The 25,725-nt window shown below is 38.9% G+C and overlaps 1 protein-coding gene across 2 annotated transcripts in view; it reads left to right on the top strand.

The window, feature by feature from the left end:
• Positions 1-21,050, top strand: part of TNFAIP8 (TNF alpha induced protein 8) — an 84,919-nt gene extending 63,869 nt beyond the window's left edge. For both annotated transcript variants that reach the window (XM_050946004.1, XM_050946002.1), the window contains exon 2: positions 19,209-21,050. In XM_050946004.1, the coding sequence (XP_050801961.1) occupies positions 19,209-19,774 (566 nt within the window). In that variant the 3' untranslated portion in view covers positions 19,775-21,050. The remainder of the gene's footprint in view (positions 1-19,208) is intronic.
• Positions 21,051-25,725: the final 4,675 nt, after the last annotated feature.

The following is a 25,725-nucleotide window of genomic DNA, read 5'->3' on the forward strand; positions in this document are numbered from 1 at the left end:
GAGTTCCCCACTAAAGAAAAACTCCAACAGGTCTTAAAAGAAAGCTTTATATAAAAAGAAAGAAAAATACATAAAAATGGTCTCTCTGTATTAAGGTGACAAATACAGGGTCATTTGCTTAAAAGAATATTGAATAAACAGCCTTATTCAAAAAGAATACAATTCAAAGCACTCCAGCAACTATAGACATGTAAATACAAAAGAAAAAAACAATAACCCCTATTGTTTTTATGATCTCTGTACTCGCAACTTGGAAACAGAAGATTAGAAAGCAGGAAACAGAAATCACTTCTCATAGTCGAGAGAGAGTCAGATAGAAGACCCCAAGAACAAAGGACTTACACACAAAAAACCCTCCACCCAGATCTGAAAAAGTCTGGTTTCCTGATTGGTCCTCTGGTCAGGTGCTTCAGGTTACTTTTTTTCAGGTGAAAGACACATTAACCCTTAGCTATCTGTTTATGACAACTAGTTCTAGAGTAAATTGAGGATTTGGGTTATGCAATAACTCTTGTGTGGCTTTGCAGCTTCTGTCCTTCTGATCACTGTTTACTACATGGTCCAGAGGAGAATTCTTAAAGGGAAACAGTGAACTTTCTGTTGACTTATGCCATAACATGCTGTGTTGTTAATGTTGCTAAATAACAGTTCAACAAATACCTGTGTATTGATCTTGAAGCCAAGGTGTCATTACTCTCTGGTCTATACTAATATTGTTTGATACATTTTTCCATTAGTGTATTTATCTTTTTAGAGTCTAACTCAGATATAAAAAACCCCCACAAACATCTATATATAGATACCTTTGTACAGGCCAAAACATAAAGCATGGTAAAATTAAGAAAAAAAATCCTGTAATGTACTACTACTTCTGGTCTAGTCGTGTCCTATTTTAGGCACACAGAGCAACAACAACAAAAAAGCTGTAAGTGCTATAAAAATTGCACTGGTTTAGGTTCTGACTTCATTGCTTGCAGTGACGGGAGGCTAAATGCTTTTAGTGCAGTAAAATTTAAAAAGGAGATAACACAGTATAAATTGTCACAGTATAAATTATTTTTGCACATCTCTGTCCTAGGATAAAATGTTAATATGTGTAAAACTTCAGAGTACTGTAAGCGGAGACATTCATTCTACAGGTTTTCTGTTGTATATTTACCAAACGCATAATCTTCTTTTCTAATAGAACTTTCAACTCCAAACATAGCATGAGATAAACTCTGCTGCCCCTAAAGTACAATGGAATGATATTTGCTGTGAAAGATTTTGAAATGCACCACGTCATCCGTAGTTTAGTAGAATGCACAAGTAAAATCATTTAAAACCAGAGTGTCTACTGTATCTTTATTACAGTCAGTTCTAAGTTCTGCAGTTTCAGTGTGAAATCGGTGCATTCCTGAAAAACATCAAGAGTTTTGAGTAGCCATGCTAGCATTTAAGTGTACATGAGATTATGGAGGAATGAACTCATGTGTTTTATTCCTTTTAGGTCTCAGAATAAGCAAAATTAGCTGCTCTATGTAGAGTTTGTGAAGTCCCATGGTACTCCCTATTTTGAGAGGTAAATACTCACCCCCTCTCATGATTATGGATCATATTTTGACATTTTGCAACTACCTTTTTCCTAAGCAGGCAGATGAGCTCTTGTGAATAGTCAGGGAGTCCCCCGGCATCCTAGTACTGGAGTGGAATGTTCCCTATTTGACCAATGTTATCAACTGAGAAAGCATTTTTAAGGAGCTGCTATTGGGCTCTCACAGTTTGTTCAATCCCAAGCATCCACCACCAAGGACAATCTAGGGTGTATCTGCAGAAGATTCTTCCTCTTGCTACCTCCCATACCGGCCTTTGTGATGGAACTCTTTACTGCTGGACTCTTCATCAAAGTGAGGAAGGACATTCATAGTGTACAAGTGATAGAGGTAGAAGCTTCCTTAGTATTTGAGCTATTAGGTATAGAGCTGAACAAAGGACAATAATTCTGTCTACCAGCAACTTTTAAGGTTTCATAATTTTTCATTCTTCATTTGAGTGAAAACAAAACCTTTCTAACATTTTAGCAAAAATTGAATTGTGCCAAAATATCAATTTTTTTGGAATGACATGTGAGCGTTTCAAGGCGATTGTGGATGCTCGTGTAGGTAACATGGTGACTAGGGCACAGACCTGAGGAGTCAGAAGACCCAGGTTCCAGGCCTGGTCTACCCTAGGGGGAAGGAATCAATCTAAGTTAAGCAATTTTTGCTACGTGAATAATGTAGCTAAAGTCAGCGTACTAAGCTCTACTTACCACAGTGTCTTTGCTGCGGTAAGTCGACAGCTGATGTCTCCCATGAACTCCACTTGAGCTCCTCATTCTGGTGGAGTACTGGCGTCAACAGGAGAGCACTAGGCAGTCGATTTATCACGTCCACACTAGACGCGATAAATTGACCCCCGCTAGATCGATCGCTGCCCTTCGACTCAGCGGGTAATATAGACAAGCCCGTAGTCTCTGCTCTTCCTGATTCAGAGCAAAGATTTTCTTCACTGATTACTCAATTCATGCAGAACAGGGACTTGAACCTTGGTCTCCCCAGGTCTCTTTCCTAGCCATTAGGCTGTAGATGGTGTCTCTCCCCTTTTCCTGACAAAACTTTGAAATAGATACATCTCCCTGAAACTTTTTTGCGTTGACAAAACAGCGTATTTCAATATGTCTCGTGCCACTGAATATTTTCTAGCTAGTTTTAATTAGGAGTAGGAAAGACCCACTAGCCCCAAATGTGCTCGTGATTTAGGGTATGTCTAAACAACCAACGTTAAAGCGCTGCTGGCTGTGTAGTCACTGCTCCAGCACTGGGAGAGAGCTCTCCATGCACTGTAATAAAACCACCTCTGCGAGGAGAATAGCTACCAGCACTGTAGCACTATCTACACTGCCACTTTACAGCGCTGAAACTTGTATTGCTCAGGGGGTGTTTTTTCACATCCATGAGCGAAGAAGGTTTCAGCACTGTAAATGGCAGTGTAGACAAGGCCTCAGACTCCTTGACTAAAGACTGGGTGTTGCACAGATAACTCTCCCTACTTCAGACTGCAGAGGAAAAGAATGATGACATGGTGTGGATTTTATTACTTTGATATCACTTACGTCATGCCATATGTTTATATGGTTTTTACACAAACAGATTGCTACAGTCCAAGCTACATAGGACACACTGAATGCAAGAGGTGGGGCACTTGTTCAAGAAAGGGAAAGTTGTGGAAAGAGAGCTAGAAGATAGAAAAGAAGTGGGTATGAAGGAGGTGGAAGAGGTCATTAATAAGAGGCTTTCGTAGGCCAATAAAGAAGGCCCAAGGGGAACATGATAGAAGTTGCAGAAGAGTGTGAAAGGAGGAAAGAGTACAGTAATGTGGAAGGTGCTCTGGGGAAGTTGGAGGAGATAAGATGAGAGATTTAGACAAGGCAAAATTATTACGGTCTTGAAGATGAGTTGAAGGAGCATAAATCTGATGTGGTAAAATGTCCGAAATCAGTGAAGGGATTTGAGCGGAATGATGTGACTAGAGAACATGGCATGATTCAGGTAGTAGTACTAATTTAACTCCCCTAGGCCTTTTTCATCTCCTTGAGATGATATTTTCTCCTGAGAATCAAGGCTAGAAATTCCCACGAGGCTGTGAATTCACTTTCCTAAGTAGTTCTGTATCTCAGTCCAGAGCAGTAAGGAAAGAATGACAGTTTTTATTTATATTTTTCCTTATCTTGTCTTCTGCCCTTGGAGAACTTTTTCCATTAACATACTGGATGTCACAGAGCTAGTATATCTGATTTTCCAGGAGTTGGCTATTCTGGAAAGCAAAGGATAATGCTGTGTTGAATCAGAGATCTTAGCTATATACCCTTCCTATGAAATACTACTGAGCCATTTGCAAGCGCTAGTCTTCATGCCACCCTTATTTAGTTAGGTGATATCCTTGTACAGTTGAAGTAAATGAAGCAAGGTCAAGTGAATTGTCTGAGGTCACAGAGAGAGCATTGCAAAGACAGGTGACTGTAGCTTTTGGTTTCTCTAAGTTGACAGAATGATTAGAACTCTAATCAGCAACTAAGTTACAATTATTGGCTTAGATTTACCACTGCATCAATTCAACTTTACATTAGTATAATTTCAGACTTGAATCAATTTACGTTGTTGTAAATGTGGATTAACACAAGGTGAATCATGCTCAATTATTGTAACTTGCACTAACTGATTTTCTTTTGAATAAAAGTGAAGAATCTTTTATGCCCAGTTTTCAAACTCCAAACATGAATTAGTGTTCAACCACATGTACTTGAAAATGCCGGGGTGTATGTGTAAGGCATCTTATCATACATCTTTCAGTCTCATGCATCCTTTCTGCCTATACCATTCCATAGTCTGTAATTTGTTGTGATTCTGAAATCATGTTTTGGGATTGACAATCAGGAGAGTGAAGCAAACTCTCCATCCTCCTTCCACATCATCTTGTTGACACTTTTTTACCTTTAGCCTGTATTATTTTTCACTCTTTTAGTGTATACATATTGTTTTAAAACAAAATGCTTTTTGAACAACAAAAGAGGAACGTTTGTGTAATAAAAGTAGCTTTTTAACTCTGGATGCAAAATATGTGCTTGCGAACACCTATATTTGTGTTCATGAATGGGCATTTTTGTGTCCATGGGCTCATTTGTGCTCTCAAATGTGTGGTTTGGTGGGCACCAAAGGGGACCATGCATGGCTTTGGGTGAGTTAATCCACTCTGCCCTGTTTTATGCACTGTCACAACTGAAGTCTGTGGGGAGCGCAGGATGCAAATCAGGACAGAAGATGACATATTGTGCCCATGTTTCACAATCTGCTCCTCAGGGTCTGACTTCAATCCGTGTGGCAAAACAACTTATACTTGAGGTTGAAACCTCTTTGGGCTCAGTCCTCCCCTAAGAAGAAGTGACAGAACTCTGTCATTAATTGTGAGCAGGATCCCACCCCTTAACTTACTGCACTGTACCCAGGTATTGCATCACATGTGAAACTATACATTGCTACCTGCTTGGATGTTGGCCCATGCATAATAACATGATGACACTACAGTATTTTGATTTATGTCAAACTTTCCATTTAGGGCAACACTTTATATTAGTGGCTTAGGTTTTCTTTATTCTTCTTACTACTATTTTGTTTTATTTACGGGATTGCTCACCGTGTCCTACGCCCTTTTTCAAACCCTCAAATATGGTGTCTGCTCTCAGCCGGCTCACAATCTAAGCAGATAAAAGCAATGGCCTCATAAAATTCATGACTATTGTGTGAGGCCTGGCTGGAGCAAAGTATGTAGAAGGTAAGACTGGGGAGCTAACAATCAGGTAAAGTTATGATGCAAAGGCCTGTGTAAGTCTTTTAATCAGAGTGTCAATACTCTTCTGACAAATTCACTTATGTACTGTAGTGATGTTTGTCATCATTGTTTCTTTTCCACTGCTATAACCACAAAAGGCCCAGAACCTTTAAATCAGTATAGTAATAAATAATTTTAAAAAGACATATTCCAAGTTTAATCTCATATTTAATTTCTACAATCCACATATACATTCTTTGAGAAAGAAGGTGATTACTGTAGTGAATGGCATGTCATGGATTATGAAAGTAAATAGATATAAAGTTCCATCTATTAAATGTAAGTTTATAGTTGTGTTGTAATATGAGAAAATTCAGTTATTTTTGTATATGGCTCTTTATTAAGTGGCTTTCTTTCTTCTCTTAGGCAACATCAATCTCAGAGAGAGAAATGTGAAGATTAAACTGTTATGAAATAGGTTATATTTAAGTCTAGATTCTTTTTCCAAGACACATTGTTCATTTGTTCGTCTTTGCTGCTTTATGGATGATGGAATTGAGACTAATCCTTTCACAAAGCCAGTCACCTAGAAAACTATAGTAGCAGTTGTTGCCATGTATGGCTGTATATGAAATTTCAGTGTTTGATATGACTGTTTTCCATTTGTTAAAATAGAAGGAAAGTTTTTACATCAACTCAAATGACACATGACAGAGTTGTATTTTATTCAGATCTTTTAATACAGAAGATTTAGATCTATTTCTGTTTTGCTTATGCAGATTGTTGGGCTTTTTTAAAGAAGGCACAGCTTCGGGTTTTCCATAACTTTCTGTGATGGAAACATTTTAACATTGTCTGTTGGATGGAGTAAACTGTATGATGAGAAATGATACATATGTGGCTGCTAGCAAGATGCCCGAGGTCCCAGTGGAATAAACATGAACTGTTGATTGGCAACAGCTCTTAGGATCACAATCAATTAGACACAATATGATTGTGTTATTTGAGTAGTATCTCTTCTCCTAGACATTATTTTACATAGGATGGCTCTCTGCCAGGTTTGTTTGGTTGGGGGGCGGGGTTAATTTATATGGTTTGATTAGTCACTGCAAAAATGTAATTTCACTAATTTAAGTTTTAGATCAATAGGGTTTTTTTGTCATCAGTAGAGGACTTATCCTTCTCCAGTGTTCAAGTGTTTTCTTCCAAGTCACCTTTTCGCATCATAACCCCCAGGATCACAAGCTGCCGCAACCATCCTTGACTAAAGGCTGTATGGAACTCCCTTCATAGTTCATCAATACGGCTTGGCCATATGTATTACTGTGGAACAATGCAAAGCACAAGGGCTAGACATTTGACCTCTACAGTGCTCACCATCCATACCAGCCTATGTAATGAGAGTTCATCTCTCAGGCATCAGCACAAAGTACTTAACCATAGGGCAGGTCCAAATTTTAAATAGTAAACACATTTGCTAAGCTTACAATTTAAATAGGATATTTTAGTGCTATTACTATTCAATAACGTTTCTGTAATAATACTGCTTTTTGACTATAACATAAAAGATATTCAACCACAGAATCTAATTTCACAGAAGCGTGAGTCTCTAAAAATATTAAGAGCCTAATTTTCCTTTTACCCAAGTTTCTAACTTTTGTTAGATCTCTCATTTATGCTAGTGTAAATTAGGAGGAGCAAAATCAAACCCTAAGGAAGTAAAATATAAAGTTAAAAAACAGAGGAAATCACTAGTTTGACCGTCTTAACAGCCATTAGGACTGAGAAAATTCAACTTGCATTTTAAACTACTCGGAATCAAACACTTAAAACAGTGTTGTTTAAAAAATTACAATATTTAAAATGTTTTGGTCAATTAAACAGCTGTTTTGACCATTGGCTTTGAATCAACGGGGTAAGGGATAAGCCAAGCCAAAGGAAAAGGTGAGCAGCAATGCAGAGGGTGAGTGAGATGGGAGAGGTGGACTGTGCAATGGTGTATGTTTTTGTATTGATAGACAGAGTGAGGGATTTGGGGAGAGGAAATGGTTACCGTCACTGAAGAGATGATTGGGAATTTGGACTAATTTCTTGGCAGTTGCAATGCAGAGGACAAGACAGAACACACTAGGCAAGGCATGGTGACTACAGCTTGAGTGCTTTACGAAATAGGTATGGGGGTTTTTTGAAGGAGGAGGAGAATGAAGGAAGTGAGGTTGGTACAGTAATAGAGAAACAAACTCTTGCAATTGTACAGTCTGACATGGAGGAAGTCACAGAACCAAGAAGGCAACTGAGGGAAAATAAAATTAGACATTTTTAAATTTGCCTTAAGATCAAATGTTCTCGTTAATTTAACAGCTGTTTTCTAGTCTCACAATCTTGCTGTCATTTGTTATCTCCTCTTTCCCACTTTCCTTACATCCATTTGTCAGATCCTGCTGCAGCTATCTCTACATCATTTCCAAAATATCTCCTTTCTCCTTTCTGATTTCCAATTTACTGGTCTGTTCTTGTAATAGATTACTGCAGCCACCTTCTCTCTTTTGTGCCTCATGTCATCTTTATCCCCACTATCTCCAGTCTGTTCAAATTTCAGCTGTCAGTTGATTTATATTCTTGCCACACAGGCCTTGTATCTGATAGCCTTTGGCCTTTCCCTTGCCTCCAACTTATTTTCTGTATCAAGTGCAAGTTTCTCCTTCACACACACATCTCTGTCCAAGATTCCTGAACTCACTTGCTCCTTACACTCTGCTCAACCTTGTCCCTTGTCATCGCCTTTGACTCCTATCCCCATACCTAGTTCCCTTTTGTGCGTGCAAGTCCGTGCACCACGACTATCTTCCTATTAATATATAACAAGACCTCTCCTCCTTAAATATTCTTTAAATAACTCCGTTCGATCAAGCATTCTAGCTGTAATGGCCAAACTCCACTTGGAGTTTGTTCTATCTTGTCCTGTCCTGTTTGCTTGTTTATTATGCCCTTTGGGGTAGGGACCCTTTACTCTGACAGCGGTGACCTATTATAGTTTGGTATGCATTTAGGAGGCTGCATAAATGATTACTGTATCTGGATTGCATTCTGTTTGTTCTACAGAAATGACTGATACACATTTTTATCTTACCAAACATCTTTGTAGTGTCAGTGTAGATTGTGGCATACTTGTGTGCTCCTGGCAAACGCAGATCTGCACATGCAGATATAGGTGCAGAGAAGCACCTGTTGTTTGCCTACTTAGACCAATCCAACAGCTGAAATATATTGGATCTATATTTAATGTCACAGCACCTGTTGCTGCATTCCAAGAAAGGAGACAAATGGTGGCTAAGGAGTAAAATGCCAGACTACGTTCATCACCCTATTCTGTGTGACTGGGTCGGCCTTCTTTGTTTTTCAAGTACATCGTATATTTTAGAATGTGGCTCAATAACAGCAACCCTGTGTATATAAAAAGTGTTACATCTGAACTGTTTTCTTCTTGTCAAGGCAATGTAAATAAAAACACCCATGGCATCTAGTGGGAAGAGGGGACAAGCCTTTCAAAAAAGCTTTGTGAATCTCCTAACTAGCTATAGTACATATCATGTGATACAGGGGGTGGCTGTGGAAAAATCAGGCATGTAAAACCAGAATAACTTGTTGGTTCAGATTGCTCTCATGGGGCAGCAAAACCCTATACACACATTCTTGTTTGGAAAAGCATCATTCACCCTGTCCACTCCTCCCCACCACACATACTAGCCTTGGAGCTTGTTGTTTACCTGGCAACTGACTCCTCCCACCTTTTAGTCAGAGATCATTTGTGTCCAGCTAGCTTAGCCAAGCCAAGGCATTTTCTGTTGCAACAACCATATGTTGCATATAGGGTGACCAGATGTCCTGATTTTATAGGGACAGTCCTGATATTCGGGGCTTTTTCTTACATAGATACCTATTACCCCCCACGCCGTCCCCATTTTTCACACTTGCTATCTGGTCACACTAGTTGCATATGACTTTGTGAACCCATTGGCAAAGAGATACACTTTACCTTCTAGCATCCTATGAAAAAGAGGATATAGGGCAGAGGTTCGCAGGACAAATTTTTTGGTGGCCTCAGAGTGCAGTCACTCTCACACTTTTCCCCAAAACAAATAAATCTGCACATATACACATCCAAATCATTGTAATTTATTTATTGCTAGCTAGAAAGTTTGTTGTTAAAGTGGTATTAACAAACATACGAATATCACTTTTCACAACATACTTACTCAGCCCCGGCAAACTCGGGGACAAAGTAAGCCCTGGATAGGGGATTGGAGGAGACAGTCAGGGGCCAGAGTCTGAAGCCCCGTAGCCAGAGCCTGTTGACCCACCACCTCAGGGCTGAAGCCCAAACCCTGAGCCCCACCGCTCCTGGGAAGGTGGGGAACTCACCAGGTGGCTGCTCCAGCATTTTGTCCCAGCTGTCTCCAGAGGGAGCAGGGCCCAATCCTTGCTTGCAGCCCTAACAGCCAACACCAAGGCAGTGCATCCAGGAGCAACAGAGAGTGGGAGGGACTGCGGCTTTTCCCTCCCCCGCCCCCCCAATCACAGACCAGGAGGCTGTGGCCACAAGAAAAGCCCATAGTGGCCACATGCGATGCAGCCATTTTGGCCACATTTGAGAAACACTATCATGGTTCTGGAGACTTTTTGTTTCTATCCCTCCACAACTCTCTGTTCTGAGGGGACTCTGCCAGACTTACCTTCTTTTGTTCCCCTCCTGCAGCTGGTATAGCTGACTGCATGGCCTTATCCAGTCTTCTTCGGCTATCCCTCAATGCGAGGATGATATCTGCCAAGGGGGTTCATTGATGGGTTTGTAAGTGGCGGAGGAGCCCAAATCGTGACCTGCAGATTTTCCCACAGAAGTGACAGGTGTAATCTTGGAGGCGACGTAGTTGTTGGCTGGACTGTTGTGCCCTTTCTTTTCTCCTTTGTCGCTTCTGTATCATGAGCACGTCTGTTTTCCTCAAAGTGAGCTGTGCCTCGGTGTATGGTGTGGTGCCACTGTATTCTGTTGTGTGCCGAGTCCTTCCGGTTTGTTGGGTTGATGCCTCCCTTTTTAAAGTGTACTTTCAGTATGTCTTTGAAGTGCTTCCGCAGCCCTCTGCAAGCCCTTCTTCCCTGACTTAACTGAGAAAAGAGTACTTGCTTCAGGAGGCGAGTGTCAGGCATATGTGCATAGTGCCCAGCCCAGCGGAGTTGGTGTTTCATGACCTGCGCTTCTATACCGCTGATGTTGGCTGCAGAGCGAGCGCTGATGTTAGTGCATCGGTCTTCCTAGCTGATGCTGAGAATCCTCCTGAGGCAGCGCTGTTGGAACCACTCCAGTCATGAATTAGCTAGCAGCCTTTATGCTCCACGAATGGGATAACCCACTTCTATACTCTGCAAACTATGTCCGTGCAACACCTATTGTTTACTATTTATCTTAGGCTTCAGGGCCTCAGATTAGTTTCTTGTTCCAGATCTTTCAGTTTAAATATTAAAATGATTATAAATTGGTTGACTAATCATTAGATGGGGAAAAGTTGTAGCAAGAATCTTTTAAGACTTGCCTAAGGTACATAATGGCCCAGGTCAGGGGCCAGAAACATGCACATTTCATGCATTTAAAAAACTGGGTTTAAACACTTTTTTCTAACTAAAACTGACATTCACATAGAAATCTGAATATTTTCCTAGGGAAAAAGGTGCTAAGTAAAACCCTTGCTCTTCATAAAGATGTGAGTGGCAAGGTGCATAGGAGAGAAATGAGTGGAACTGAACATTTTTCTATAGAGATTAGTATGATCTATAGCTCTTTATTTTTAGGGGCTTAGGGCCAAAGTGCTGGCTTGGAGAGCTGTGAGTCACGGAGGGCCTAGAAAGTGAAGTGTAACTCAGAATGGATTAAACCTTCAGGAAAGGAAGAGGTGTTAACTACCAGTGCCCTCCCTCAGGGTTGATGCTGGGGAGAAGGGAAGCTCTAGTTTACGGCAGGAGTTTGAGACTTTTGATTCAGTGTATCCGTGGTGTCATAACTTTTCCAGCCAACACTGCCCATTTTTTGGGTTGTGCTAATACTGTAAGACAACCTCTCCAGTGCAGCTGAAGTTGTGGAAGATTTGCACAGCTGCAACCACTTCTGCCAGTAGACTTTCCATCTCTGGGGGTCTCATAAGGGTATCTACCAGCTCCTCCTCCTCAATTAATCTGGATCATTGGGAGTGAGAACTGTGTCCTCTTTGGGACAGAAATGAAGATTTCAAGATTGTGACTTGATCTGTGCATCACTCTGAAGCTTATAATGTCTGTGGAATCAGTTCGAAGTGATGGAAACAGCTACAAGCATGGTGGAGATTTATTTTTGTTTAGAACATCACTAAGTTCAGTCATCACTGTAATGTGTGATCTGTTACCACCCAGTTTTCGAATTCTCAGCCATTTTCAGATTTATGAATCACACCGATGTGACAGCGTAGGCTTTCAGCTACTGATGTTGATGTAATATACCAGGGGTAGGTAACCTCCAGCACGCGGCTCGATAGGATAAGCATCTTGGTGGGCCGGGCCAGTTTGTTTATCTGCCGCGTCGGTAGGTTCAGCCAATCACGGCTCCCGCTGGCCGCGGTTCACCATCCCAGGCCAATGGGGGCGGTGGAAAGTGGCGAGGAATGTGCTGGCCGCAGCTTCCCACCACCCCCATTGGCCTGGGACGGCGAACCACGGCCAGTGGGAGCCACAATCGGCCGAACCTGCTGATGCAGCAGATAAACAAACTGGCCCAGCCCACCAGGGGGCTTACCCTGGTGAGCCGCGTGCCAGAGATTGCCGACCTCTGTAATATACATAGACTTCTATAAAGCATTTGACTTGATACCACACAACGTCTTGATTAAGAAACTAAAACAATACAAAATCAGCATGGTACATGTTAAATGGATTAAAAACTGGCTAACTTAGTCTCAAAATGTAATTGGAAATGGGTAATCATCACTGAATGGTTGTTTTTCTAGTGGGGTCCCACTGGGATCAGTTCTTGGCCCTATTGTACTTAATACATTTTCAGTGACCTAGAAGAAAATATAAAATCGTTACTGATGAGACTTGCAGATGACACACAGGTTGTGGGAGTGGTAAGTAACAAAGAGGACATGTCAGATACCAAGTGATGGGGATCACTTTGTAAACGGAGCTCAATCAAACTATGCATTTCAATAGGACAAAATGTAAGTGTTTATACGTGTCGGAATAAAGAGGTAGGCTATCTTTACAGGATTGAGGACAGTATCCTGGAAAGCAGTGACTTTGAAAAAGACTTAAGGTCACAGTAGATAATCAATTGAACATGAGCTCTGTTACTCCTGGGTGAATTCTGCACCACTGCACCTGCACAGATTTCTTTGCTTCTCCACAGAAAAATGACTTTCTGACAGGGAAGCAAAGGGAAGCTGCAAGAGCAGTCATGCACCACTCCCTAGCTCCACAGGTACATTGTTTCAGGCAGTCAGCAGAGAGGTAAATCACCACAGGGCTGGGGACACCCCAGCCAGTGGCTCCTACCCTGAGCTGGGATCAACTGCTAGTCCCAGCTAGGTTGGAGGTAGGAGAGGATGGGACTTTATAAGTGCACTCGCTATGCCATTATCTAAATCATTGATTAAGATGTTGAATAGAACTGGATCTGGAACCAATCCCTGCAGGACCCCACTTGTTCTGCCCTTCCAGCATGACTGTGAACCACTGATATCTACTCTCTGGGAATGATTTTTCAACCAGTTATGCACCCACCTTAAATTACCTCTCTCTAGGTTGTATTTTCCTAGTTTGTTTATGAGAAGGTCATGTGAGACAGTATAAAAAACCTTCCTGAAGTCAAGATATACCACATCTACCGCTTCCCCCCCCCATCCACAAGGCTTGTTACCCTGTCTAAGAAAACTATCAGATTGGTTTGACATGATTTGTTATTGACAAATCCATGCTGACTGTTATTTATCACCTTATTATCTTCTAGGTGTTTGCAAATTGATTGCTTAATTATTTGCTCCATTATCTTTCCAGGTACAGAAATTAAGCTGACTGGTCTGTAATTCCCTGGGTTGTCTTTATTTCTCTTTTTATAGATGGGCAATATATTTACCCTTTTCCAGTCTTCTGGAATAACTGCTATCATTATATTTACTTAGCTATCATTCTATTTAGAAAGTTTTCCTTAATATGTAACCTAAATCTCCCTTGCTGCAGATTAAGCCCATTGCTCCTTGTCCTTTCAATGGATATGGAGATTTGATCACCATTCTCTTTATAAAAGCCCTTTCCCTATTTGAAGACTGTAAGTTTCCCCCTCAGTTCTTGTCTCAACACTAAATGTGCCCTGTTTTTAATTTTTCCTCATAGGTTAAATTTTCTAAATCATTTGTCATTTCTGTTCTTCTCTGGACTCTCTCCAATTTGTCCACGTGTTTCCTAAAATGTGGCACCCAGAATTGGACACAGTTCTCCAACTGAGGCCTCCCCAGTTCCAAGTAGAGTGGAACAATTTCCTCATATGTCTTACACATAGTACTGTTTTTAATACACCCTAGAGTAATATTAGCCCTTTTTGCAGCTGCATCGCATTGTTGACTCATATCAGTTTGTGATTCACTATAACACCTAGATCCTTTTAGCAGTACTACTGGCCAACCAGTTAGGCTCCATTTTGTATTTGTGCATTTGATTTTTCCTTCCTACATGTAACAATCTGCACTTGTCTTTACTGAATTTCATCTTGTTGATTTTTAGACCAATTCTCCAATTTATTAAGGTCCTTTAGAGTTATAATCTTGTTCTCCAAAGTACTTGCAATGCCTCCCAGGTTGATGTCATCCGCAAATTTTATAAGCATACTCTTCACTCCATTATCAAAGCCATAAATGGAAATATTGAATAGAACTTGACCCAGGACCTGCAGGACCCCGCTAGATATGCTCTCCCAGTTTGCCAGTGGAACCACTGATAACTACTCTGAGTACAATCTTTCTAACAGTGGTTTACCCACTTTCTAGTAATTCCACCTAGACTACATTTTGCTGGTTTCCTCAGAGATTGTCATGTTTGGACTCTGTCAGAATCTTTACTAAAATCAAGATGTATTACGTGGACTGCTTCTCCCCATCCACTAGGCTAGTAATCCTGTGCGTTGTTTTAACACTTACAGGAGATCAGATTAGGTAGTCACGCTGGTGCCTTCTCACCTTAAAGTATATTCTTAGTATGGATCATCTTTTCAGAGCGATTACCTTGTGGATCTGTCTCATCTCTTATAGCCATCATGTAACTTCCTTGTGCCTACCATAATAATTCCCAATATGGAGACATTTGATATTTGGAAGGCATTTAATGAAGGGTGTTGCTTTGTCATTTTTTAAATGTTAATTGCTCTTTTTTGCTCTTCATTTGATATTCCCCTCATATCTATTGTATTCCTTTTTCTCTCCTTGCTATTACTTCTGTTATTTAGTTTCCTTCTCCCCTGGACTGACTGTCCAAGCTATCTGGTCCTCTCCTCCCTCTGTTCCACTGGATAGTCTGTTCAGCTGTTTCAGTCCCTTTTTTCTCCACTCCTACTGTTGTTTGGCAGCTCCAGTCCCATTGCTGGCTCTGTTCCATGCGGCTGACTCCTGTTTCCTCTCCTCTGTAGTTTCAGTTCTTTGTAAAAGCAGCTAGGGTGGCTTCTTGTTTTCAGTTACTTTTGAATACCCGTAGAAGCACCTGAAAACAAGGAGCACTAGTGCCAGTCAGCTTGCTGCAGAACACTGGCACGTGTTCTGAGGACCACAGTCTGGGAACTGCTGCAGTACATTAAGGAATGTTTTGAGCTTTTTTTTTTTTTAAAGCTAAATTTAATATGCTTTCAGCCAAGATATGATCTGTAGTATTTATTGCACATTCAAATCTAAGCGTCAAGTCTTTCGTTACAAAGATAACGTCAAAAGCCTTAGAAACTGTGACACTAATTAGGAGGAAGCTATACCTTATGATAGCAGAGTTCAAAACATTAGGTTGCCTCTTTTTTATATTTTTATCTTTATGATCAGTGTACAGTAAAATGTCTGGCAGAGATGGGAATACACACAGGATTGTCTACTTTTGCCTGCTGCAGATTTTATCCACTCATCTGTCAGAAGCTGCTTCTGCAGTGTTGTCAACTTCTGCAATTTTATCACAAGTTTAATATATTTGGTGGTTTTTATTTTGCTGGATTCATGTGATATGATGATGACCTCAGTATTTTATTAAATTTCTAGCACTTATTATTGCTTGAAAACATAAACCTTAAACGCTCAAAATCCAGCAGATAATAAACAAGAAAATAATGAAGTTATTGGTTTGAAGTTTCATGAATTCAAGCCACTTGTGATATTTGAACACTTGGCACTAACAGTACTGCTCCTCCCACTTGTTTTCAAGTAGATGCCCCTCAGGTGTAAGACAGTGCCCCTCACTCTAGGAGTCTGTCTTACAAGAATGTAAGATCCTAATCTTGTGCAAAGATTGTAACATGATTCAAACCTACAGCAATACTGCGGCAAATGCACTTGTCCATGCAGGAAGACAGGCAGGAAATCAGTTGCCACATTTCTCGAAATGTGTTCTCTCAGCAAGCAGTATTCAGCCAGCGATTACTCTTTTTTTTGTTGTTGTTAATCTTTTATACCCTGCAGGGTAGAGTGGAAAACCTATTTGCTTTTGGAATCTGGCTTTTTGAAAAGTTTCATGAATGGTCTTGAGGTGCTAATGGACATATCCTGTATTCCCTCTGCAAATATATTTACTACAATAAAAAAAACCCATTCCGTGTTATTATCGTATTGGATTTCTAATGATTGAATGTTTTGAAAGCCATCTTTTGCTAATGGATTGAAGGTCAAATACGTTTGATAGCCAAGGGCAAAAGATAATCAAACCAGTGTATTAGGATATGCATTAACTAGAGATGTGGCCTCGGCTAAAAAAGTTCAACGTCAGATTTCAAACCATCCTCAGAAAGTTCAGAGGTTGAGATCTGGAGGTTTGCTTCCTATGCATCGTTAATGCAAACCTATAGGAAAAATACTTAATAACTTCTCTGTTAATATATTGGAGGCCTAGTTTTGGAATCAAAAATCTTTTAGTTTGGGCCTTATTAGTTTAAAACATATTTTGTTCAAATAAGTTCATTTTTAGTTTGAATGGATAGCTCGTAAATAGGAAATCAGGAAATAAGCACTTCACTACAGGAGAGAAAGGGGTCCCTTCCAAAGAACCAAGCATACTCTTTCTAAGTTACTTTACCTTTGTTCTTTCTATATTTTTGTTCATTGTCCCAGATGTCAGTTACCAATAACGGCTATTAATGTTACATTGCTTGCTCAGCAATGCAATTTCCTCTAAGATTTCCTTTCAAGGAAGTGAAACTACTTCACTGTAATTTTTGCACTTTGAGTTGCCAAAGTGAAATGGAGCAATTCATGCTGAAAAGAAAGGTAGTTCAGAAAAAAAGGCTTTTATGAGATTGTCACAGAGAGAGGATGAAAAAACTTTAAATCTGTATCAGATTCTGATGCTATTTGAGGGGAGTATATTAGGTTACTGTGATAAAGTATTGCTGTTAAATTTAATTAACAAGTCACCAGTCCAGTCTTCGCCTCATACACATATACCTGAAACGTGACTTTGGCATCACCATCTCAGTAAAAGCTGTAATTCTACTTGTTGATGAACAGTAAGTAAAATTTTAACTTTCTCAAGGGAAATTTTGTCTTTACTTTGAAGACTGATTCCTCTTAGTGCTTAAACTCAGTTTTATTTAAGTAGTTGCTTTGTAAATAAATTGCATTTCAATTCTTCAGTTCTTTTTCTGGTATTGATAACAGAAGAGAAAAACAGAAATAAATGTTCATAATATAGTCCAACTGGGTTTTAGAATAACTTTTTTTTTTTTTTTTTTTTTTAAGATACAGAGTTTATATTTGACAGCCAGATCAAAACTTGTGGGATGATGACAAATTAAAGAAATGAAAGTTGACTTCTGCTCTAACAGCACTAACGTAGATGTATAGAAAGTAGTACAAGTGACATAACCCCAGCATTTTAATAACATATAGGGCAGCCATTCAGAATCTGACATTCATGTGCAGGCGAGAACTCTTTTATTTGCTAACACCACCGTAATCATATGTTTAAGTCTGGGTCTTTTTGTTTTTTAAGAAAAAGTCAAATGTTCAATTATGACTGATGACTTTGTTTTAGAAAAGCTCTCTTTGTGGGGTTTTGGAGTGTCAAAACCATTATGGTTGGGTTTGTAGGGTAGGTAATAGAGGCTGATTTGAGGAAGGGTGCTTGCTAGTAGCAAGTTCTGTAAGTTATATTGAGGTATTAGTTGTGATGTAGTTAGAAGTTGAGGCAAGTTTGGCTATAGCATCTGGATAAATGCCCTTTTTAGCATTTGTATAAATCCAAAGAGGAAAATAATGAAATACATTTTTGGTTTTGCTTTTGCATTCCTGAAGAGTTGGAAAGGTACTTTGTAAGCCATCATAGTGCTCCTGTCAAAGCAGAAGAAATCTGTATAAATTTGTGGAACATCAGAAATCATTGAGATCTGTGGCCTTAACAGATAAAGCCAGGGTAGGACAATATTCCTGGTTTGGTGAGAAGGAGATCAAGGAGCATTTAGGAAACATAGGGGATGTGGTTTTAATTATTTTTGTTATAGTAAAGTGGCAATCATAATTCAAAGGAAGCTCATCTTTACTTGATAAAAATAGATATGTACTATCCTAGGCACTGGTTAGTGGCTTTTCATATTTGATGATTTTTAAAATGTTGATTGTTTTTATTTAAATAGTAACACAGATTGATTATTAAAAATAGAAAAACTGTTGAGACAAATATTTTTCACTTTTCTGATTGGCTAGTTATGATCCTTAGCTGCTTCTCAGACCCACATGGTTTAGAAAAGCCTGTTTGTCTTGTGAGCTTGAGTACTGCTCCAGAAATAGCTAACAATGAGTTCTTTGGTGCTTCAGTATCCTCATCTGTTAAGAACTAGCTCTTTAAAAAGATATACTCAAATGATCTAAGATTTTTAGTTAATTAACTGTGCAGAATGTGGTTACTTTTTCATTAAGTGGGCTGGAAGCTTTCCAAATCCTAGAATGGGATTCTGTTGCGAGTTTCTCAAAGATGCCATGAAGGAGGAAATATAGTTTTATAGTTTAACAACTGCCCCTTTGAACAAATACCCTTTATATGTGCTGGCAACTGTGTATCTGAACATAGACACGGCTAGTAGGAAACTTTCTCTTCCAAATGCAGAGCTTTGCCCATGGGCATCTGCAGAATATGCTTTCATCTTATTAAAAAAAAAAATCTAGTCCTATGTTTGCAAAGAAAACCTTCCATATGTGAAATGAATGTAAACAGATGAAGTTTTTCCTTTCAGACAGCCTAAAACTACTGGGGGGTGCAGCCAGAAGCCAATTCGTGTCCCAGGAAAATCTGTATTGTTGTGTTCACATATGTTTATTTGCTTTATCTAGGCCTTTATGTTCATCCATTTTGGTTGAGTTTCATTTAGTTTTTTGTGTTCATTCAAACCCAAAACAAACTCAGTAAATGCAAACCTACACAAATCATACCAAGAGACACAGGAAATCTGTGAACCAAAACTGCAGTTTTCACACATTATTGATGATTAATTCCATTACTTTTGAAGGAATGCCAACTGTAAAATAAATGGATATGGGCAGGAAAATATTCTTTAACACACTGTCAGTAATGTGCCTGTAATGATCTAGTGATTGTATTCTGTTCTTTTCCAGTGGCCACGGATATCTTCAATTCCAAAAACTTGGCCATTCAGGCCCAGAAGAAGATCCTTGGCAAAATGGTATCCAAATCAATAGCGACTACCTTGATAGACGACACCAGCAGTGATGTTTTAGATGAGCTCTACAGAGTGACAAGGGAATACACTCAAAACAAGAAAGAAGCAGAAAAGATCATTAAAAATCTCATCAAAACCGTCATCAAATTGGCAATCCTCTACAGGAATAACCAGTTTAATGAGGAAGAAATAGCACTGATGGAGAAGTTTAAGAAGAAGGTTCATCAGCTGGCTAAAACCGTGGTCAGTTTCCATCAGGTGGATTATACCTTTGACAGGATTTTTTTGTCCAAACTGTTGAATGATTGTAGAGAGATACTTCATCAGATCATCCAACGCCACCTAACTGCAAAATCACACGGACGTGTCAACAATGTGTTTGATCATTTCTCTGATTGTGAATTTTTGGCTGCCTTATACAATCCCTTCGGACCTTATAAGCCCCACTTGCAGAAACTCTGTGATGGTGTCAACAAAATGCTAGATGAGGGAAACATATAAGAACTCACATTAAGGTTGACTGCTTGTGTATAATTTGTAGAAGGAACACTTCTGATTTATGAAGGAATAAGGACCATACAAAAGTAGTTTTTTTGAATATAACAGATACTTCAGAAAAATCTTTACCAAACTGAGTATTATGAGCCATCTATTGCTATTCCCAGTCCACCTGGAACAAAGACTTGGAACAATACTGCTTTAGTGTGCTTTGCCCAAGGAAACGGCTAGATAAAGATTATGAAATGAAGCTCCTCAAGTAGAGGAAGACTTGTGTGAAGTAGATGATAAAATGAAATTATATGTAGTCAAACAATCCAGCTATGTAAGTCTACATTTAGAGTAATATTTATAAATCATCAAAAGGCTATTTTTTATATCAGACTAGCATGGTGATGGTACATTCTGAAATTTCTTTAACTCACATGTTAAAAAGAAAGAATATATATTTGATGCATTTATATTCACATGTGCTCTATGTATATGTGTAGATAACAGCTTCCTTGTGCTGCCTTTATGAACAGTTCAATTTTACATTTGTCATATCCCTGATACTTTTGTGCAGCATTTGAACTGCATTGTTAATCTGCAGTCCAGTAATGCAAATCAGTTATGTTTGAAAACCTACCCAGGGACCCTTGCAGATCAACTCTGATGCCTGTTAAGTTTGATTATTTCAGGAACAGTAAACTACAATAATTCAGCCTGGCTTGGAAAATGCATACTACAGGTTCAATAGTGTATGGTAGAGGAAAGCACCTATGATATATAATTCTGTTTCAGAATTTTAAAACTCCATGTGCAATTAAAAGATAAAATGCAGTGAGTGAGCTAAGAACACTCATTAATTAACATGGGAGTCCTGCTACTATATCCATCCTCTTCTGAAAATGTAAGGGTCGATGTATTTCTGCACATTAAGATAATGTAATGTGAATTTAAATAACATAAGCATCTGAAGGCTAAATAAATTCCACAGCAGTTTGCTTTGTATATAGTGAGCTTATGTTGTTGGGTTATATATAGTAACAACTGTTTCACAAATAAAGAACAGGCATTTACAATACCACAGATTAAATCAGAAAATGTTATCTAGTTCTTTTCACTGGTACAAAAAATGTGACTCTCCAAACACTGTAATGTGCTAAAACATTTCAAACACCTGAGGAATTTTTGTGCGGAAGCTTATAAAGAACTTTGCAATGTATTTACTTGCCAAGTTTTTTTGCTGTTTTGATATGTCTATTTTATGAGTAAACCAAAGAATGTTTGCACTCCACACTTCGCATTTTTTTTCTGTTTGTCTATTAAATTAGAAAAAGTAAACTAGGGAAGCAGAATGCAATCTCTGATATGTGCCTCAGCATTACGATTTAATTATTTCCTTTCTAAAATGGAAGGAGAGTTCAGTCTTCATGCCCATTCACTCACTGGACTCATAGTATGCCAAGAAGGGTGCCCAATGTGACTTTGTGACAGGGACGCATAGGTAAGAATACCAAATTACTTTATACAGGCCACCGACATCCAGCAGATGGTGAAGGGTTAAGGTCAGTACCAGCTTGGGCCAATTAGAAACTGATACATTAATAATTCTCAGTTTCTAAGAGCTGGAGAACTACTTTGTCATCAGATAGTGTCTCAGAGAGCCAAAAAATAACCATCTTCATTTTGCATTTTGTCCATAATCAGTGACTTATTGGTGATGGAATGTCATGAGGAAACCCTGATTATTTTGTGACTTTGCAGCTCCATCTTTTTCATTTCTCCACATCAGACTGCTCGGGTGGGAAGGGAAGGATATTTCTTCTCTTTCTCTCCACTTTCTCTCCAACTGATGAGAGAGGGAAGGTTCCTGAGGGCTAGAAATATGGTTCAGTATCACAGATGGACTCCATATTGCACTACTAATCCACTGAGTCATCCACTCTTCCTGTATAAAACAGCATCAGTGAGTGAATTTGAACTCTTTTTGAAAGGAAGATGTGATATAGCACTGTTTAGAACCAACCTATAGTCTGTACATTTGCTGCATAAGCTTCCACATCTGCACTTCAGTCAAGACCTGAAACATTTTGGCTAGTCAAATTCTAGGTTTCCCCTGAGCATGAATTGGTAATTGTGCTTAAAAATGTAGTATTACACTGTGGACAAATGTCCACAATCTAGGCAACTATAATATAGTCAACATTTATTTAACCAAATTTCCAGAGGTGAAGTCCAGTAACCCATTGAATCATCTAGCCATATACTTGCATCTTAAAATAGATTAAACTGATTATAAAACTAATTACTAGAAACTTGCCAGATATCAGAAATCCTCTCCAGTCTGTAACTTTGACACATTCTTCTAGAGCATAGTAAGAATAGCTGTCACCCAGCATTCTTGCTTGAGTACAAAGAAGTCAATTTTATGACAGTGATGGAAGGCACTTCGATTATAGATTTTCAAAGATGTAGTTTTATAGGTAAAGTGAAATGGTAGTTACAAAGTGAGCTATATAATTCTACTGTGTCACTTTTCACTGTATAAAATCTAATTCAGTGCCTTTTAATCATCATAAGTTTGAAATTAAATTGGCTTTTGATTTCTCTGCCATGTCAAGAGAATGTCTTTTGCCTGTGAATTTTTTTATTCATAGCCATTAAACATAATAAAATATCAATTATAATAAATATTTAAGTGTTATATCAAATTAGCATTCTGTACCTATCTCAGTTTGAAAATTAAAGTAAAGTGAAGCTGTATAGTTGTCCTAAATTACTGATAAAATATAATGTTCATTATTTACTGAGGATGCACTGAACCTGACACATTATAATTTTAATAGGAGAAACATAGAACAAATTGCTGGTACAGTAAAATTCAGCTTCTCAGTGAACAAAATTGGTGGATTTTACTGTGGAATTAAAAAAACAAACCCTCAATATTTTATGAGAAAGACAAGGTAGGTGAGAGAGTATCTTTTATTGGACCAATTTCTGATGATAGAAAGGACAAGCTTTCAGGCTGCACAGAGCTCCTTCTCAGGTCTGGAGAAGGTAACCAGAGTGTCCAGCTAAATACAAGGTGGAACAGATTAAGCATAAGGTGCTCATATGTGCTGTAGGAGACCACTTGAAATTAAGTGGGTAACTAAGTGTTAGCAGGCAGCAGGATGTGATACAAATTTTGTAATGAGCCATAAAACCAGTATCGCTGTTAAATCCATGGTATTTTATGTTTGTTTTGTATACTTCAGTGCTCAATCATCTGGATGCATAATGTATTTACTATTGTTTGGTTGATTGACCATAGCACTTGGTGTCATCAAAACTCATGTAACCTGTTGTCACGGAGTGTGGGGGGGTCTGGTTCTGCACCCCTCTTCCTGGGACCCACAGTGACACTTAGCCAGCCAGTAAAACAGAAGGTTTATTGGACAACAGGAATGCAGGTTACAGCAGAGCTTGCAGGCACAGTCAGGACCCCTCAATCGAGTCCTTCTGGAGTTTCAGGATGCCTGGGTCCTGCATAGGATCCCCTGAATTCCCCTCATTCAGCCCAAAACCGAAACTGAACTGCCCCTCCTCCAGCCGGCCAATTCCTTTGTCCAGCTTCCCAGGCCAAGGTGCTAACCCCCTCCCCCCTACCTGGCTCAGGTTACAGGCTTAAAGATCCTGTCCCTCACCTAAAGACATCCCCTGCTCTCCCATCCCCCACACAGACAGACTCTACTCCATCACATCTGTGATGTGCTATACTGGCTTTTGGAGAAGTTGACAAGTGATAAATGAGGCCTTGTATATAATGTAATGAAATATTTATCAAACATTATTCAGCTTAGTTGTACAAACTTAGTTGCATAGGTGATGCAGTTTCTGCTTGTATTGGATCAGCTTGGATCCTACTCCAATATTTATTTGATGATCTTAGCTATCCTCATCGTGTGTGTGTGTGTGTGTGTGTGTGTGTGTGTGTGTGTGTGTGTGTGTGTATATATTCACAGAGAAAACAAAATCAAATAATCAGCAAGCATTTTTACTCCTATCATTGCCTTCTTTAACCAATTTAAACTCCCTTCAGATTGTCCTAAACTTAAAGGGTATAAAGATGGATGACAACCCTGTTGTTTCCTGTGGCTGTTATCGCCTCTATCAGCAAACAACCAAATCAGGTCTTCTGCAGGGAGTATTCCTCCCCTCTTCTAAAACTAAGATGACAGGGAAATACGGGAATGAGCATATCCCCATTTGCCTCCCTTACCTGACTCCAATAAAAATCCTTCAGAGTTTAATCACCAATCTGAGAAAAGATACACATTTTTGGCTCTAGTCAGCCCTTAGTTGTCTTCCAGCATTTTGCTGAAACCAGCTTACATAACAATGCTATCTAAAGGTATACTGGAATTCCACATGGAATTACTAGGGTGATTTCTATATGACAGTAGCTAAACTGCCTAAACAGTATAGGAACCAATATCAGAGCCACATTGACAAACCTGTGCAAGGGAGAAAATAGCCATTTTGAGTTATGGAGAGAGTAACAGAGTTAAGAGGAACACATTACTGTCTTCACTCACTGTAAAAGAAACAGCCTCAAATATCCGTTTCCTGTTTGTGTCTATGTAATTAGAAATCAGATGGTATGATCTGCATCTTGATACAGCTGCTAATAGTTTTATATATAATCTATATCCACATAGCAGTATATTTGGCATTTACCATGAACTTAATCTGTATATCTGCGACCTTTTTACAAAGAACATGTAATACTTGTATACATTTTCATAGGAATATTTTGACAGGTCAGCCAACTTTCACAATTAAGAGGAAAACATTTGCGTGTTGGATAAAATGGTCTTAACTATGAAAAAGGATTACACTATTTTAACCACGAAGTTTCCATGTGATTTCATTTGCATGCTTTACAAGTAGACACAACTCCTTTTTGGTCCCTTGTGGAAGGGGAGAAATAAATTTCTATAATAAAAAATTATATATACTATAACCATTACCTGGAGAGTTCATTGTGGCTACAGAACAGTTGATATGTACAATTGCTTGAGGAAAAATTGTCTGTGTTGCATTGCTTCCTTTAAGAATCTCTTCTTTTCCCTAATGTACTAAGCTATAATAAATTATATTCTATTACATCTAATGTATGTGCACAACAGAAGAAATTCTATTGCAGCCTCAACATAAATATCTGGAGTAACCAAAACATCATACAAATCACTCTTATGTGGTTTATTTTCCTCCAAAGTAGAATATAGGAATAGTATCTCCTTATAAATCATATGATAACAGTAGGAGCTAAATCCATTACTATATCAATATGTTCATACCACAAGGCAAAATTTCCTAATATCTAATGACCACAAAGTGCCAAGGTGATCTCTCCACTCTTAGTACTTCAAGTTTTAATAATTACAGCTTCTGCTTTCTGTTTTTAAAACCAATATTTATTGGTAGAACATTCAGAATCAAAGTCAGCTGTTTCATGTGTATATGATGCTACTATACTGATTATTTTTTATATTATGCATTCAGATTTACCTCACTTGAAAGTATGAAATTGATAATTCATGTGGAACAAAATGGTGATAGATGTCTGAAGCAAAATTATAACTTAATACATGTTTCCAAATAAAAATCTATTCACTAAGAGGAAAACCTTAAGGAACTCATTCAGAGGTGGCTTTCTGTGCACAAACATTTTTGGGAGAAAGTGGGTAAGTTCAGATCATTTGGTCTTTTAATGGGGTACTTGAGAGTGGAAAGAGCAGATATCATGGAGGTTGGAGGGAAAAGGCATGGGTGGCTGTGAAGTTAAGGTGGGACTCTGAAATTAAGAGAGGGAAGAGAGATTAGAATGACTGTAGATGGCATGAATGGAAACAGGTGTGGGCTAGAACTTGAAAAAGAGAAGGGGAGTCCAAAGGGAGGAGGGCATGAAACAATGAGGACAGGAT

This window comes from Gopherus flavomarginatus, chromosome 3 (assembly GCF_025201925.1).
Source record: "Gopherus flavomarginatus isolate rGopFla2 chromosome 3, rGopFla2.mat.asm, whole genome shotgun sequence".
NCBI classification, from domain to species: domain Eukaryota; kingdom Metazoa; phylum Chordata; order Testudines; family Testudinidae; genus Gopherus; species Gopherus flavomarginatus.